Source organism: Erpetoichthys calabaricus, chromosome 12, assembly GCF_900747795.2.
Source record: "Erpetoichthys calabaricus chromosome 12, fErpCal1.3, whole genome shotgun sequence".
NCBI classification, from domain to species: domain Eukaryota; kingdom Metazoa; phylum Chordata; class Cladistia; order Polypteriformes; family Polypteridae; genus Erpetoichthys; species Erpetoichthys calabaricus.
Genome location: NC_041405.2, coordinates 36,502,894 through 36,520,294, shown reverse-complemented (window position 1 = coordinate 36,520,294; position 17,401 = coordinate 36,502,894). Strand labels below are relative to the sequence as shown.

The 17,401-nt window shown below is 35.5% G+C and overlaps 1 protein-coding gene across 3 annotated transcripts in view; it reads right to left on the bottom strand.

The window, feature by feature from the left end:
• Nucleotides 1-17,401, bottom strand: part of atrx (ATRX chromatin remodeler) — a 387,366-nt gene that overhangs the window by 225,491 nt on the left and 144,474 nt on the right. For all 3 annotated transcript variants that reach the window (XM_051934359.1, XM_051934358.1, XM_051934360.1), the window contains one exon: nt 13,692-13,764. In XM_051934359.1, the coding sequence (XP_051790319.1) occupies nt 13,692-13,764 (73 nt within the window). The remainder of the gene's footprint in view (nt 1-13,691; nt 13,765-17,401) is intronic.

Genomic DNA, 17,401 nt, shown 5'->3' with positions numbered 1-17,401 from the left:
TAAAATAAAGACTGCAAAGTACACATTTACCAGTGTTTAAAAACACAAACAATGATGTAATTAAAAAACATGCACCAAACAAATAATTGTCACAATCAAAAATGAGACAGTTAAGATTTTTTTTTTTTACTGATGGCTTATGTATAGAAAATTAATCTCCATATTTTAACACAGCATATTTTCAAGACCGGAAGAAAATGCATAACTTGGAGTAACCACTCACTACAATTCAGTAAAACATGATTGTCATACCAAAGGGAACCAATTTCTGATCTCAACTGAAAACAATACCTAAAATCAAACTGTATAATGCAGAAAAAACACATTAAAGACTATACTAAATTAAGGAAGTACAAAACTAATTCAAAAACAACATAACTTGTGACAACTTTAACAATTTTGACCAAAAGTGGAAGAAACCATTTTCAATAGTACCTCATCTATAATATTAATTACGAAAAGCTTAAGCAGCAACAAAACAAATAACAAGAAAAACAATTTTTCAATATTCACCTTCATATGACTGCATTGCTTTATGCTTATATAATTTAACACTACTTTCTATATTATAATAAATAAGTTTCAAACAATATATACACAATTTCACTGTTTAAATATTTGTAACCAAATACAATTTTGTACATGCATAATCTCACAAATTTATTGATCAAAATTCCCATAAAGCAAGGAGAGTATTTCTGATCCATGCATAAACACTACACATTCCTATAGAGAAAATGCATGTCTTTTAAATACATCCATTTTATTGCACCATTTGCTGGGTTAATTATAAAGAAAAACTGAATTTTTAGGCACCTTTAAATCTATTAAAGTTGTGCTAATTTTCAGTATTTCACTTTAAGCACAATGCCATAGTTTACAACTCTGCAACCGAGGAATACTTCAAATAAAACCACAGTTATGTTGAGATTTTCACCGAGTCATTTATTTTTTTCAATGTCTCCAAATGCAAAGCAGAACATTTACAACTTAAAATAACTACCCCACACTGATGAGGGAATATCCAAGATAAAACTGCTGTCACTCACCTCATGCAGAAGCTTTCAGAAAAACCCTGCTCCATTAAAAAATTACTTAATGGTAGTATGCTTGTGCCAGCTACTTTTGCAAGGATGCAATAAATGTAATTGCTGATGGTATGTTTACATTTGTAAATAACCTGCATACCTATAGAAGACATGAGTTAATAATACAAAAAGAAACATCCCTATATATAGTAGCAAATACATTAATCTGTTCTACTATAAATTCAAGTCCATCCAAAAATCAACCTAATCCATCAACTACTAGTGTTAAATATTGTAAATTTCAAATAAGCACTTTATTTTGCATAACAGGTTTAAATATAGGTGATAGGCTAGTGCTAGCAATTACACCATAACAAAATGAAACAAAGTAGCATGATTGAATCAAGTAAACAAAATATTTAAAACACCAATTTCTAACAGAAGCCGTTTCAACACAAACAGACAAGAAACAGTAAGAAGTGTGAACTTGGCAAGTGAGCTGATGGTATTTGACAGAGACTAGGCTTTGAGGTAGAGTTCAGGAAAGGTGACAGTGATGACAAAGAAGAATTGGAGAAAATGGAGGACAGTGAAGTACATGTGTCTGTACTGCCCCAAATTTATATACATTCTCCTCAAAAACTCGCTTTTTTTGGAAGCATATCCAGACATGACACAAAAAGAAGAAGAAAAAGAGGAGCACAAACACTTGTGTACAAGTAAACTAGAATTACTATGGCATTCTCTGCTATGATATGTGTCTATTCTGTGTCAGTGCCAGCACCACAGGTAGCTAAGCACTGTAGTTAGAGAAGATGAAAATAATGGGATGAAATTCAGGGTTACATTATTCATCTACAGAGAGCTTAATAACTGAACATAAAATGTTCCTAACCCAGGGCAGGGATGTACACCATAATAAATTGTCTTATTTCTCAAACTCTAAAAGGCAGCTTTAAAGTAGCTGTCTAAAAGGAAGACACTAAATGAAAAACCATACCATAAATTATAAATTTTGGAAAAAAGATCTAGAAAAGGTTTTTAGTTAAAAGAAAAGAAAATCCTTGATTTGTGCATATTTTCTCACCATGAGAAATCACTTTATAAGGCAACACATCAGTCAGAAGTTGAACATACTCCAAACACATTCACAATCTACATGCTTGAAAAAGAGAGCAAAATATTTCAGTAAACATACTAAACAGTATGCACATTCAAAGACAATGTAAACATTTTTTAGTTATTTATAGCTTCTGTTGATGTCATTTTGAAAAAAAAGAATACTGAATGATTCGGCCATTTCATCAGAACACAAGCTGTGGGCTCGAGTGTTCAATGGTCACTGCTAAAATGTTGTATGCAAATAAGAAGAACAGTTTTAAAAAAAAAAAAAAAGGTATATCATCATCCCAGATCTCTTCAGTACCAGTATTATTTTTCTTTAAGTCAGATGAAAGAGTAAAGGAAGAAGAAATAAATAAAATATACTGATATAGATCATTCAACTGTTGGTGGCACATTTTCTTTGGTGTACCTAAGAATACTTTATAAAAATAAGGATGACATAGTTTTACTGTTTAAATATTAAGTATGCACAAGGACAACAATGTTCTTTACCCTATAAAAGTTAGATAAAACCAGCATCTGTATGAAAAATGTTGCAAAATTATATTCACACAGAAGCTAATAAAATGAAAGAATAATGGTGAATATTAAATTATATTTTTATTAGTAATGTGCCAACTGACTACTGATTGAGTTTGATCGATTTTCACCCCAAATAACTATTGGTGATTGGTAATTTCACTGATCTCAAAAAAAATTACTTTCAGGTCCTGATTTTCTAAACTTTGTGGTAATTTAGATGTATTGCTCATTTAGGCAAGGTACTACAATAGGTAAGGAATCACAGGTTATTTGCTTGCCAAACTTACGATAAACAGAGAAAGTGAAGGCAGAAACATTGGCTTTTACATTAAAGAAATTGAAGTAATCTATATTACTAAACGAGTTTAATTTATGCACAGCGGACGCACCGAAGCGCATGCGCACTGCGCCACGGCACCCCAGAGTCAAACGCAGCAGCTTCCCAGAGTCAGTAGGTGGTGCCCAAACAACACAACCTGTAAACTAAAGTTGCTCTAATCCACTGTGCCAGCAGTCTGTGTGGCAAGTTTGAATCACGTAACGGTCATTCAGTAACAGAGAAACAAAAACGAGACCACATGGATAAAAACAATAAACAGAGGCTCCTACAACGCACCCCACAGTCAAACGCAGCAGCTTCCCAGAGTCAGTAGGTGGTGCCCAAACAACACAACCTGTAAACTAAACTTGCTCTAATCCACTGTGCCAGCAGTCTGTGTGGCATGTTTGAATCACATAACGGTCATTCAGTAACAGAGAAACAAAAATGAGACCACATGTATAAAAACAATAAACGGAGGCTCCTACAGCGCCCCAGAGTCAGTAGGTGGTGCCCAAATAACACAACCTGTAAACTAAACTTGCTCTAATCCACTGTGCCAGCAGTCAGTGTGGCATATATTGGATCACATGATGGTAATTCAGTATTAAAAGTAAGTTCAATTATGATTCCTAACAGTAAACGACGTCTACCTAATGACACAGCCACAGAACAACAAAGACGAGACCGCATAGACAAAAACAATAAACGGAGGCTCCTACAACGCGCTTCAAAAACACCACACGCAAAGAAGTCACGGCTCCAGACAACAAAGACGAGACCGCATGGATAAAAACAATACACAGAGGCTCCTACAACGCGCTTCAGACACACCAGAAGCAAAAACTGAGCCCGTAGTTCCTAGAGTCAGTGCATGGCGCCCAAACACCACGACCTGTAAACTACACCTGCTCTAATCCACTGTGCCAGCAGTCAGTGTGTGTAAGTTGGAGTATGCTTCCTCACAGTAAACGCCACAGAAAAACAAAGACGAGACCGCATGGATAAAAACAATACACGGAGGCTAGGAGTCACGGCTCCAAATGGAAGGGGCTCAACGATTAGTGATACAAACACGAGCCCGTATGGCTATGACCTGTAAACAAGCCCGTACGGATAAAAACAATGAACTAAGACGCCCACACAAAGAAACCGCTTTAGTACAAATATGTTTATTTAATTAAATGAAAACTTTAACATGGCTACGACCTGTGAACTAAACCTGAGGTAAAACGTGCACGCCAGGTTGTACAGCCGCCCGAACGCGACCGCCCACACCAGATCCACCGCCATGGTCACTTCAGCACGCAAAGCCAGCAAACGGGTTCTCGCTGACGACACATCCATAGAAAAACAAAAAAGAGACTGCATGAATAAAAACAATAAACGAAGGCACCTACAACGCGCTTCTGAAACACCACAACCAGATGAGTCAGAGCTCCAAAAAGAAACCGCTTCAGTACAAATATGTTTATTTAATTAAATGAACTTTCCCAGGACGCACCCACCCTCCATGATATTTCATCCCTCCAAGTATCGGTGGGAACAGAAAGTGATTGCCATTCTTGGATTTGCGATTCTTTCGAGAATCGCGGGCTTGCTGGTAAACTATATAAATAAAAATAAATAAAATGCATTATCATTATTATTAAACTGGGAAAAGGGAATTTGAGGAGTTCTGCTATGCAAGGAGAAGAATGGTAGAATGTAAGTGAAGAGAGTCAGGCCTTCAGCAGAAATTAAGAGAATGAGTTCTGAACTTTTCATTTTGTCCTATATTTAAAACAGACACTCCTTGTTTGAGTGTTGACAGTGAGCGAGCTTGTGCAGGAACAGATGAGGAAAGAAGTCTTCATTTTCAGGACTTAAAAATTAGTGTGTATGTGTTTCATAAGAAAAAAAAATTGCCGTACGCTGCCTAAAGAGGTGTGGTCAACCAGTATAAGTTATGTTGTTTAGTTAGAGAATGCTCCAATTAGGTTTGTTAAGGTTGATAATGATCACGAATTGTATGCTACTGGTTCAGCCAATTCCAATACAGATTTTTTTTTTTTTAAATCTCTGAACTAGATGCATAGAAGCCTTATGGCAGGTAAGAAAATGAAATGCTTCTCATAATTGCAAGTTGTCGTATTATTTTTTTTCTGTGAAATACTTATCTGAAATAAAGTTTATTTTAAAAAAGCAGTTTTCACTAGCATTTCTCTAACAAAAAGTACATATACTGTATATATGTAATTAATTTATATATATATATGTAATTAATTTATATATATATATGTAATTATTTTATATATATGTAATTAATTTTATATATATCTATACTAATAAAAGGCAAAGCCCTCACTGACTGACTGACTGACTCACTCATCACTAATTCTCCAACTTCCCATGTAGGTAGAAGGCTGAAATTTGGCAGGCTCATTCCTTACAGCTTACTTACAAAAGTTAGGCAGGTTTCATTTTGAAATTCTACACGTAATGGTCATAACTGGAACCTCTTTTTTGTCCATGTACTGGAATGGAGTGCAGCTCGATGGCCGTGAGAGGCGGAGTTGCGTGTCGCATCATCACGCCTCCTACGTAATCACGTGAACTGAAAACAAGGAACAGCCCCAAAGAGCGTTGAAGAAAACATTCATTACACAATTGAGAAAGCACGGTGTAAACCGTAAGTTTAAATTAAGTTTATAGAAACGCTCCCCCTGCCATTTGCAATACCATATTCACGAGATACAAGTTTAATGAGAAGACACGAGGTATAAACGAGACTTTGAATCACTTTGTAACGGAGTTAAAATTGCTGTAGCGAGAAACTTTTAACTGCCGGGTCTTAGCTAACATTAAATAAAGCCGTGGACATCGCAACATCACACGAGAGCGGCTCACGTGAACTGACTGAACTTTGAGGCAAGATTGCTTTTCTCCTGTACAACTATACGTTGCACTCTCAAGAGTGCTGAACTGACAACGTGGTATACAAACAGAACTATAACAATCGTAATAAACGAACAAAAAAACAGCGGACAACCTGTGGATTAAATAAAAAGGCTGCTTCCATTGGCGAAGCAACGAAAAAGGAAGACCTTATATGGCGTTCGTTTATAAAACAGCGGAGAGGCTGTGTGAAGTCAGCTTCACAAAAAAACAGATCCTTAACAAATTGTTACTGGTATATTTTCCCTCAATTTAAAAAGGTTTTCTTTTCTTCTTAATAAAAATTTAAAAGCAGTACTTCGCTGGTGCGAAGCGCGGGGATTTCAGCGACTGACGCATACAGATATATTCATGAGTGCAGGTACTATGGAAACACAGCACCGCGTAAACCTAAAGTTTAAATTAAGTTCATAGACCTACAAAAGGTTGCCATTGATTTGAGGCAAGATTGCTTTTCTCCTGTACAACTATACGTTGCATTCTTAACAGTAAGCTTGCACAGCTTGGTCATATTCCAACCGGAGTGCTGAACTGACAACGTCGTATACAAACAGAACAATCGTAAAAACAGGATTAAATAAAAAGGCTGCTTCTGCTGGCGAAGCAACGAAAAAGGAAGACCTTATATGGCGTTCGTTTATAAAACAGCGGAGAGGCTGTGTGAAGTCAGCTTCACAAAAAAACAGATCCTTAACAAATTGTTATTGGTATATTTTCCTTCAATTTAAAAAGGTTTTCTTTTCTTCTTAATAAAAATTTAAAAGCAGTACTTCGCCGGTGCAAAGCACGGGGATTTCAGCGAATGACGCATACAGATATATTCATGAGTGCAGGTACTATGGAAACAGAGCACCGTGTAAACCTAAAGTTTAAATTAAGTTCATAGACCTACAAAAGGTTGCCATTGATTTGAGGCAAGATTGCTTTTCTCCTGTACAACTATACGTTGCATTCTTAACAGTAAGCTTGCATCGCTTGGTCATATTCCAACCAGAGTGCTGAACTGACAATGTGGTATACAAACAGAACAATCGTAAAAACAGCGGAGAGGCTGTGTGAAGTCAGCTTCACAAAAAAACAGATCCTTAACAAATTGTTATTGGTATATTTTCACTCAATTTAAAAAGGTTTTCTTCTTAATAAAAATTTAAAAGCAGTACTTCGCCGCTGTGAAGCACAGGAATATATATATATCTATCTATATATCTATATATATATATATATATATATATATATATATACAGTGGAACCTCTAGATACGAGTTTAATTCGTTCCAGCACTGAGCTTGTATAGCGAATTTCTCGTATCTAGAACAAACTTCCCCATTGAAAATAATGGAAATCCAGTTAATCCGTTCTGCACCCCAAATATATTAACATAAAAATCAATTTTCCTAACAAATAACACTGATAAATTATATATACTGTAGTCTACCTTTAATAAATAACACTGGTAAATAATATAAGCGATTATTAAAAGAATCAAAACAGGTGTCCAAAGTGCAGTAGAGCATTCAATAAATCTTTAAATAAATAATCCTTAAAACAGTTGTGAAGTGGAGGTTTAAAATACACAAGAATAACAATCCTTTAACACGAGGTTAAAACGTCAAAAGGATGCCGTCTTTAAAAAACAGATGACAATCCCCGGTGCTTCTTCTCTGTTAGCGTGTCACCTGCGGGCTCTGCAACAGGCGAGACACTCTTAATGCAGCTGACCCTCTCTACACCGTCCTGCTTCAGCTGTTTGGCTCGCCTGCCCTCTGTCTCTGTCTCTCTCTGTCTCTCTCTCCTTTTACTTTTTCTCCCCCTTAACCGGCTCGCGCTTCTCTATATATGCGGGGAGGACATGGCAGCAATCATGGATGTGGGCAGTTTCCCACCTGTGCACTTAAGTGAGAAACGCAGACACCGCAGATCGCGGCTCGCAACTTCTACCACGCCCCCTTGCTAAGCCTCGAGCTATACCCACAGCCTGGCTCGTGGCTCGTTACGCGAGCCAATGCTCGTATTTAGATCAGAATTTTTCGCTCATACTTTCCTCGTATTTTGAATTTCTCGTATACAGAGGTGATCGTATCTCGAGGTTCCACTGTATGTATGTATGTATATATATATATATATATATATATATATATATATATATATATATATATATATATATATATAGAGAGAGAGAGAGAGAGAGAGAGAGAGAGAGAGAGAGAGAGAGAGAGAGAGAGAGAGAGAGAGAGAGAGAGAGAGAGAGAGAGAGAGAGAGAGAGAGAGAGAGAGAGAGAGAGAGAGAGAGATAGATAGATAGATAGATAGATAGATAGATAGATATCTTATATACACACACATACTTGGGGGTTAATGCATCCCTGGAATCAAATACTTTTTAGCTGCACTTTTTAAGTAAACGTCACAATTCACAAAGAAAATGTGAAATTGTAATGGAACACATTTTTTTTTCATGCAAAGAGCTTCACAATTACTGCAACACTGATCATTTTACACACTTCAAATGAACTGTAAAAACTATAAAAAAAAAAACTACTGCAACAATCAAGGTGCAACTGACATCATTGAAAATTCAGTAAATCACTGAGCCAACTGTGCTTGAACTGTCTGCATGCAAACACACACGATAAACGCTGATGACTGCAGGCTCATCTAGTGCAGTGGCTGAATCCCAGAGACAGTGGTGCTGTAGTTCTGCCGGGGGCCTGCAGTGGTCGTGAGCTGGCTGCTCAACAAATACACGGCACTGATCAGCTCCGGCGTGCTGACAAATTGCTCTGTGAAGCAAATATAGCCGGTTGCGGGGTTCAATGAACGTACGTCACCGAATATACTCGCCCTCTGCGTGCTGGCAATTGACTGAGAAACAACTTTAGCTGGTTGCGGAGTTAAATGAATGTACGTCACCGCATATACACACCTTCGGCATGCTTCCAAATTGCACTGGAAACCAACTCTAGCCGGTTGCGGCGTTCAACAAATGTGCTTTTCCAAATATACTTGGTTACAGCGTGTTGGCAGTAATTAGCTTGTTACATATTTTAGTCCGTTATTTTTTTATTTTGGCATAATATAGTACATGATGTGATAAACTACAACACTTTTCCTTCAGAGTGTGATGATTAAAACATCTTTGTCTGCAAAATCATTCTTGTGTATTCCTGCTACCTGTACTCCCTCTGAGCGTCTCTTCTCAGCAGCTGGGAACATTGTCTCAAAGAAGACAGGCAGCCTCACACCAGAGCATGTTGAAATGCTCACGTTCCTGCACTGCAATCAGGAATATATGAACTGAATTGTTTACAAACTGTATATTATTGTTTTATTTGTATTGATGCTTTATTTAAACTTTTGGACTTTAAGACACACCAGTGGCCATTTTTGGTTAAGTTAAATGCACTTTGTTTGTTTAAAGACTATGTGCACTTTAGTTTGTATTGTTTAATATATTTCTTTTTTTATTGTGATGGTCAAACTAATATAAAACATCCAATTATTTTCAAATTCATATGTTTCACTGGTTGTTATTTGAATTTGATTATTATTAATTGTGTTAATGCAGAGACATCAGGGTGACATTCACAGGTGGACGGACGTGAGCAGATGAGGTAAGACATGCATTGGAGCCCAGAACAGGATGTGCAACCACAGGTTGCAGGCATCAAAATAGTCGGGCACGAAATAATCGAGACTAATCGAAAAAAAAAAAAGAATGATTAGTCGACTACCAAAATAATCATTACTTGCAGCCCTAATTTATTATATATATATATATATATATATATATATACACACACACACACACACACACACACACACACACGCACATACATACACACACGCACTCATATTTATAATCTTATTATATTTTAATAATTTAATTTCTTACCAAAACTATTACTGTATGACAAACAAATAATGAACAGTACAAAACTTTTAAAAAGCTGCAAATGTACCAAATGTTCTTAAGATGTTTATGAAGTAGACACAAGGTTAACAAGTGTATCAGGTTTAGAAGACACATTTTGCTATTAAGCCAACAAGTTTACTAAGCAGCAAACTGAAATTCTTCTTTATCGTTTCTTTATCCAAATAAAAATGTAAACTGCTTTACTTAACACAAGTGCGTGGTCCAAACCAAGACAAACTGTGTCCCATTTCAATTAAAGAACAAACTAAAAAGGTCTGAATTCATTAAAGTAGCTTTTTTTGCAGTCTGTCTAACTACACAAGATAACTTTTCCTATTCCTTTATCCCAGTTTATTACTCTATCTTTAACATAAAGGCTAATACTCTAATCATCTTGCGTGTAAAACAAGACTTGAACTACTGCTCTTTGTTTACACTACAGGAAGTTCAAAAAAAAAAAAAAAAAAAAAAAAAAAAAAAAATGCGTGCTGGCTCAAATATGTATTACCTTGCTTAAAGGAGTACTGCAACTAATTTAAAACAGCTTAGGAAAGAAGTAGTTGCAAAGGTCGGGGTTTTGTTATCAGCCAAGTCTAACTGGAGTATCCTTAGTTTTAAAGGTCGGTTTTGTTATCAGTCAAGTCTAACTGGAGCATCCTTAGTTTTAGTAGTAGTCCTCTAACAAAATGGAGTATTTAATGGGGTGAAAACCACCCATTTACTGATAAATCTGATTACTAATTATGAACATGTAGGCAGCATGTCCTGAGGGATTATCAATAGGGCTTCATGGGCAGTTGACACTGCATATGTACTGTGGAGCAAGCTTGCTGGGGCCGTCTATGGTGGAGTTTGCTTTTAGTTTGTAGCGTACACAGCAGCAATATAATTTGATGTGGGAACATTGTCAGTGCTTTGGTAAACTTCATGAAATTGTCAGTGTTTTTTATGTCGTTCAACACTGCTAGTGTCAAATAAATCTTTTTGTTTTCGAAACAAATGAGAGTTGTCTTCATTTTCATGACTTAAAAGTGATTGTGTAAGTGCTTCATAAAGATCTATAATGAAAAAACTGGTATAGGCTGGAGATTGACCTTTGAAGATTTGAAATCAACCAATGTAAGTCATATGTTTTAGTAGTTCAGTAGTGATCATGAAATGTACAAAGTGTATGTGTTATAATGGCGTTGTATAAAAGCAGTAAGAAATGAATTTGTAACTTCTTCAGCCTGTCTGCTCTCTCCTGTCTCTGTGTGACTATAGAGTTTGTGCTGCTTCAACTTGCCTTGTATTTGTAAAAGCCTGGTTGCAACGACTGTATGAGTTAATGGAATCCTTTACTTTGTTAAGCAAATGAGGAAAGATGTCTATATTACAGTATCAATAGAGGGTACCATGTGATGTCATTTTCAGAGTGTGCTTGGCTGAGTTTTTCACAGTCACAGAACTGTGCGTTTCACCCCTGGCTACATTCCATTTCTCATACTCTTGTTTCACTCACCATGATCGACTGGCCGATGTTTCTCTCTCAGCGCAAGGAGCATGGCTGCTTTCCTGTACACAATGTGGTTCACAGAGGAAAATGAGATGCTGCATGCTGTCGTGTCTTTGCTAGCCCACTTGAGTTATGAAGATAGCGACATATTTTACACAGGCAGGCTGGCCATCAGTAGTTAGCATATTTCTTAGTATGTCTGGAATGTGCCCTGAATGCAAATAGGAACAGGTTATGTATTAACCTCTCATGAAATCAAGATTATTGTACGGGTCTTTAGTAGGTGAAGTATTTGTCATATTAGACCTTCAGTGATCACTCAGAAATTGCTGACGTGTCTGATGAATGTACCATGGTGCATGCCTTGTCTATCAGTACTGCATGGAAGCACGTATGTTGTGTTGAAGGCTTCAAATGCGGCTGCTGTGGGCCACAAGTGCAATTCAGGAATCATGTTTGTGTCAGAACAGTGGTGAGATCACTGCGTAAAATAGCCGCATGGGACACGCATCAATACAGATCCAGCAAGGTCAGGTACACTGCCATGTTTACTTCAGCTGCATAATTGACTTCAAAACCGATTTCGGCCACCCCCCACCACGACCCTGAATTCATCAAATTCATGGGTCATGCTATGAGTGTCACAACACAATCTATCGACTGAGGGGTGCATGAGTCTTGTATGACAAACAAATATTACAATTTTATTCATATAAATTTGGTAGAATTACAAACCACTACCAAACTCTTCAGACTCTATGCCTATCAAAATGTACAATTAAAATAACACTGTAGTAAAAAAAAAAAAAAACAAACAGTTATACAAAATTTTCAGACAAATAAAAATTAAAAACCCAACCATTCACACATTTTATTTTGAGCATCTGCCTTCTGTATTACAGAGCTATAGGGTATTGATTCCCACCTTAGCAACACTAAGTGTAAGACAGAAAAAGTCTGGGCAGGATGTTAGCTCACTGCAATTCAAACTCACTTACACACACATATTTACAAAAACTGTTCAAATGAAAAAGTTGTTGTACCGAAATATACGTCTTTTCTAACGGAAGTACATTACAGTCTCCAGAGGAGACCTGCTTGAATAAAGTTATTTCTAAACTTTACAAATTGGGCATTCCAAACCAAAATAAAATCAGGGTAAAGCACCTATAAGGCAGAAAGGCAACAAAACAACGAAGTAACTTTATTTTTTCTTTCATTTGCATTGGTTCACAGATTAAGAGCTTGTGGTTAGCAGGACACATCAGTAGATATAATGGAAAATGCAGAGGATAACAGACCAGATTTAAAAAAAAGTACTTTTTAAATTCAAAATATAATACTGTATTATTAGCTGCACTACTTATAAAGTAGTAACACAAGTGTAATAGTGTACTGTTAGCAGCAACACTTCAGAGGTTAGCACTAAAAAATGAACAAGCTTCAAAAATCCTCCACGAAGATTTTACCATACAGAATATCAAACTACAGACAACTGAACAGTACTTAACCTTAATGTACAAAAACAAAGGAAAAAAATGAAATTTAAAACTAAGGATTTCTGTCACTCATTGCGATTTCTCAGAATAAGAAAACAAGCAAAACCTTGAATTTCCTTGCAAGATATTCCTTTAAAAGACACAAGTGATTTTTTTTTTAATCAGAGATCAAAAATCAATCAACAAAATTTTGAGAGAGACAGTGCAATTGCAGATTTTTTTCAGTTTCAAAGCAATGCACAGAACAAAGATTTCTCCTTGAAACATAGTGAACACAGCAAAACATTTCTGAATAATGCCATCTTCTAAACAGAGAACTGAACTACCTACAGCAAAAATAAACTACTTTTTAAAATTATACTGTAAACAGCACAGGATTGCATAGAACATTTGTGGATATTATCCTCAAGAAGTTGGGACTAGACAAAACATATCTATTTCTCTAAACCATGGACCATGCCTGAATTTAAGGTAATACCTCTTTTGTACATATGTAAACTCGAGAACAACACGCCATACATCTTTGCCCATATATTTGGTCAAATTTTGGCTTTGACAATTGCACATAAAAAGTTATTTCAAACATTGAATAAAATTGGACAATATAGTAAAATATTTATAACACACCCTAAGCAAGGTGTGTTAAAAGGTTTATCTCATTCTTTGTCTCTGCTGTGGTAGGGGTCCGAGTTTGGAGGCTGCTCGATTAAAGCCACGTGCAGCATACGAACGAGTCTTTATACAGCACAAAGTTCCAGTTTTGGCACCCCTCCTGGACTTCCGTTGCTTTGCCACGCTCCCACGCCTAGGGTGTGTTATAATGTTTTTTTTGTCCATATTCGTGGAACCATACCTATTCTCAGGATCATCATCATCATCATCTTCAGCTCCTGAAACAGGACCCGTTTTAATTACTGCTTCATCACCTAAGAGTAAAATATAAAAAAAATAAGTTTTGAAAAAAACGAAATTATAATAAATGCATATACAAAGAAAAAAAAAAACTTACATGGGACATCAACTTACAGTACAATTAGAGGAATGTAGCTCTTGGACAAAACCAAGAAAATAAAAAATAATATAAATACCATTGGGTCTGTTACAGAAAAGACAATAAGTCTGAAATCTGACTAAGGTAAATTGGGATTCATAAAAACTGAGCTAATTCGGTGCAATACAACTTTTGACAAGCACCTTTGGATATTTTACTAAGTCTAAATGCCTCTTTGGATGGTTGAAAATATGTTGTCGAAATTTTAGTGTAAGTTGTTTGCAAAATTTGTTCAATAAAAAGGTTCTATATTTTGACTGCAACTGTCATGCAATGTGATTCCTTCTCTTCATTAGTGCCATCCCCTTGAAAACTATCACTTTATGGGGCCATGCAAACCTGCATTAATACTTGTGTGCACATTAAAATGTTTTTTTTGTACAATTCTCATGACAGTGGAATAGGTTATTTTTAGCCAGTCTACTGCAGTAATTGCAGTGGAAAATGTGGTTAACATCCACTCATGCATGGGAAAAAAATACCGTTGAATACCGTGAAACCGGGGTAATTTTGAAAAATACCGTGATATAGAATTTTGGTCATACCACCCAGCACTTTATATATATTTATATATATATATATATATATAATTATCTATCTCTCTCTCTCTCTTATATATATATCTAAATATAAATATATACATATATATATATATAAAAATATATATATATATACATAAAAATATATATAAAAATATATATATATATATATATAAAAATATATATATATATATATATATAAAAATATATATATAAAAATATATAAAAATATATAAAAATATATAAAAATATATATATATATATAAAAATATATAAAAATATATATATATATATAAAAATATATATATATATATAAAAATATATAAAAATATATAAAAATATATATATATATATAAAAATATATAAAAATATATATATATATATAAAAATATATAAAAATATATATATATATATAAAAATATATATATATATATAAAAATATATATATATATAAAAATATATATATATATATAAAAATATATATATATATATAAAAATATATATATATATAATTCATCTTCAATACACTGACATCAGTCTGAACTCTGGTGTACTTACTGCGAGGCAGCAGCACCACTACTGCCGCACTTTTATTGAAGTCAGCATCATTAATACAAATTAGAAAGATTTACAGTATTAGCAAAGAACCATGAAGGGCTTCAACAATTACCTTGACCTATGTAAAAAAACATGTTCCTCTTACTTCATTTTGCTTGTCCAATTTCAAATGCTACATTTCCTGCAGATTTTCTTATGACTATGGTGCTTTTAAAGTTGCATTGATTTCAAAAGCCTAATTTTCCTATTAGTTGTACTGATCCAGAATTAGAATATTCACTGAACTTACATTACTTGCTGTGTAACTGGACAGACTGCATTACACTGACCAATGTACCCTTCAAATAGGACAGATGTGTTTTTACTATGTTCCCCATATTTTAGGGTTTATATTCATGAACATTAGGTTGGCTACAAAAACTAAATTAATACTATAAACTTAAATGTTTGCACGTTTGTATTTAGAAATGTTATATGCCATTTTGCACATTCTGCTACCTGGCACACACTGCTTTGTGCTTCAAAGCAATAGATTAATTTTGACATTAACAAGTGAATCTCATTTCATTGTTAGTATGGACAAACTAAACAGCCACTTTATTTCAAATTTGCCTTGTTTTGTACTTGCTACAACTGTTAGCACTGTCGGTGTACATAATCCTAAATGCAGAACAGAGGACCGGAGGCATGCCCGTTCTTTTCTCAATATTGATTAGTAGACACGTGTTTTGGAAATCTGAATTTATTATCAAGTGCACATAGCACAATGAAATTCTTAGTGCTTCAATAGAACAGTGACACTGCAATATGTCAGGGGTCAACGTCCAGGAAGCATACCCAACATTAAACTGTCCACTTGATCCCCTAGCATTTTGTAAACAAGATGGGTGAGTGAGATATAAAAATCAGGTTCATTTGTTCAAACTGCAAAGTGTACACTATGTTAATTAAATCCAGGTCCAAGCTATAAAGTGCAGTGCAAATATTAATAATTAAATAAACCAATTAAAATTGATCAATGTGGAGGTTAAAAAACAAACAAAAATACTTAAAAATCTCATTCCAAAATGCCACAAGTCATCAAGTTATACACCTCATTAAGTCTGATGTGACTGTCTCCATCTCCAAATCTCACCCAAGCGGGTCTTCACAGTTGGCAGCGATGCCTGCCCTAATTGGCATTGCCCGTGATGCACCTAACCAATAGTCTGTCTTCCCTTACACTGCGTCAGCGCTTCGTTGAATCATGGGAGTGGCAATCCAAGTCCCTGCTCCAATACAGGTGTTTTGCAGGGCAAACCTCAGAGCACCATTAACTCTGCTCATTCACAGGGCTCTACCAGTCTGCCTCCTCTCCACCATACTTACTGCCTTGTTTCTCCAGTCACTGTTCTGGCCTGTTCCGCTGATTGGTCTCTCTTTTAAATGTTGAAGGACATAGGAACCGAATCACAACCCCAAAAGTGCTAACAAGGCAACTGGCCAAGTCATGTATTTCAGCATGTGAATGCACAATCAGCCAATCACCTTATCAATACTCCAGAGCCACTCCACCACACACCTGCACCCCACCCCACAGCCTGACTGCACTTTTTTTAAAAAAAATCTGAGCTGCCACGGACCTCACTTCAGACACAATACCAGCAAGAGACACACAAACACACACACAAAAAAAGATGGAATCCAACCAACCTATCAGAATTCAAGAGTAAATAAAATCCAAAATACCTAACTTACGTTATTTGCAACAAGCCTATTCAAAGCTCTCATTCTCCGAGGCATTAGTCAAGTGTATAATAAATTGTATTACATTTTCCATTCCAAAAAACTGTGTATACAAATGATCGCAATAACCTAATAAAGAAAATTTTAGAAGATTACATTGTAGAAAATAAAAAGGCTGTATGAGGAAGCTGATGACATGACCAAGATGGTCTGAAACTTGGGTCCTGAGAGGCCAGCATGCCCTCTTTAAAGCTTTTAATTTATTTCCATAATTTATTCCTACTTTCATTCTGCTATATTAATGGGAGCAGGACACCAAAATGTTTAAAGAACTTGAATACTACTACTCCCTCTTCCACTCTGTTTAACTACATTTTTCTTTATTAAGTTATAGTAACAGTTTATCTCTTGTATTAATTAAAACAGTGTTTTGCATATGATTCTCAAAACCAGTGCTAATAGCTGTGATGCACCATTTGTTGGAATGAAAACTGCAATGCATGTAATTACTACATGCATTACAAAATACATTCCAATAGACGGTGCTTCTCAAAAGTTATACTCTTAGGTATATTCATGGTTAACTGCCAGATGGGCAGAAATTGGCTTTCTTTCAACCATTCTATATCTACAGTCATATGAAAAAGTTTGGGAACCCCTCTTAATTCTTTGGATTTTTATTTATCATTG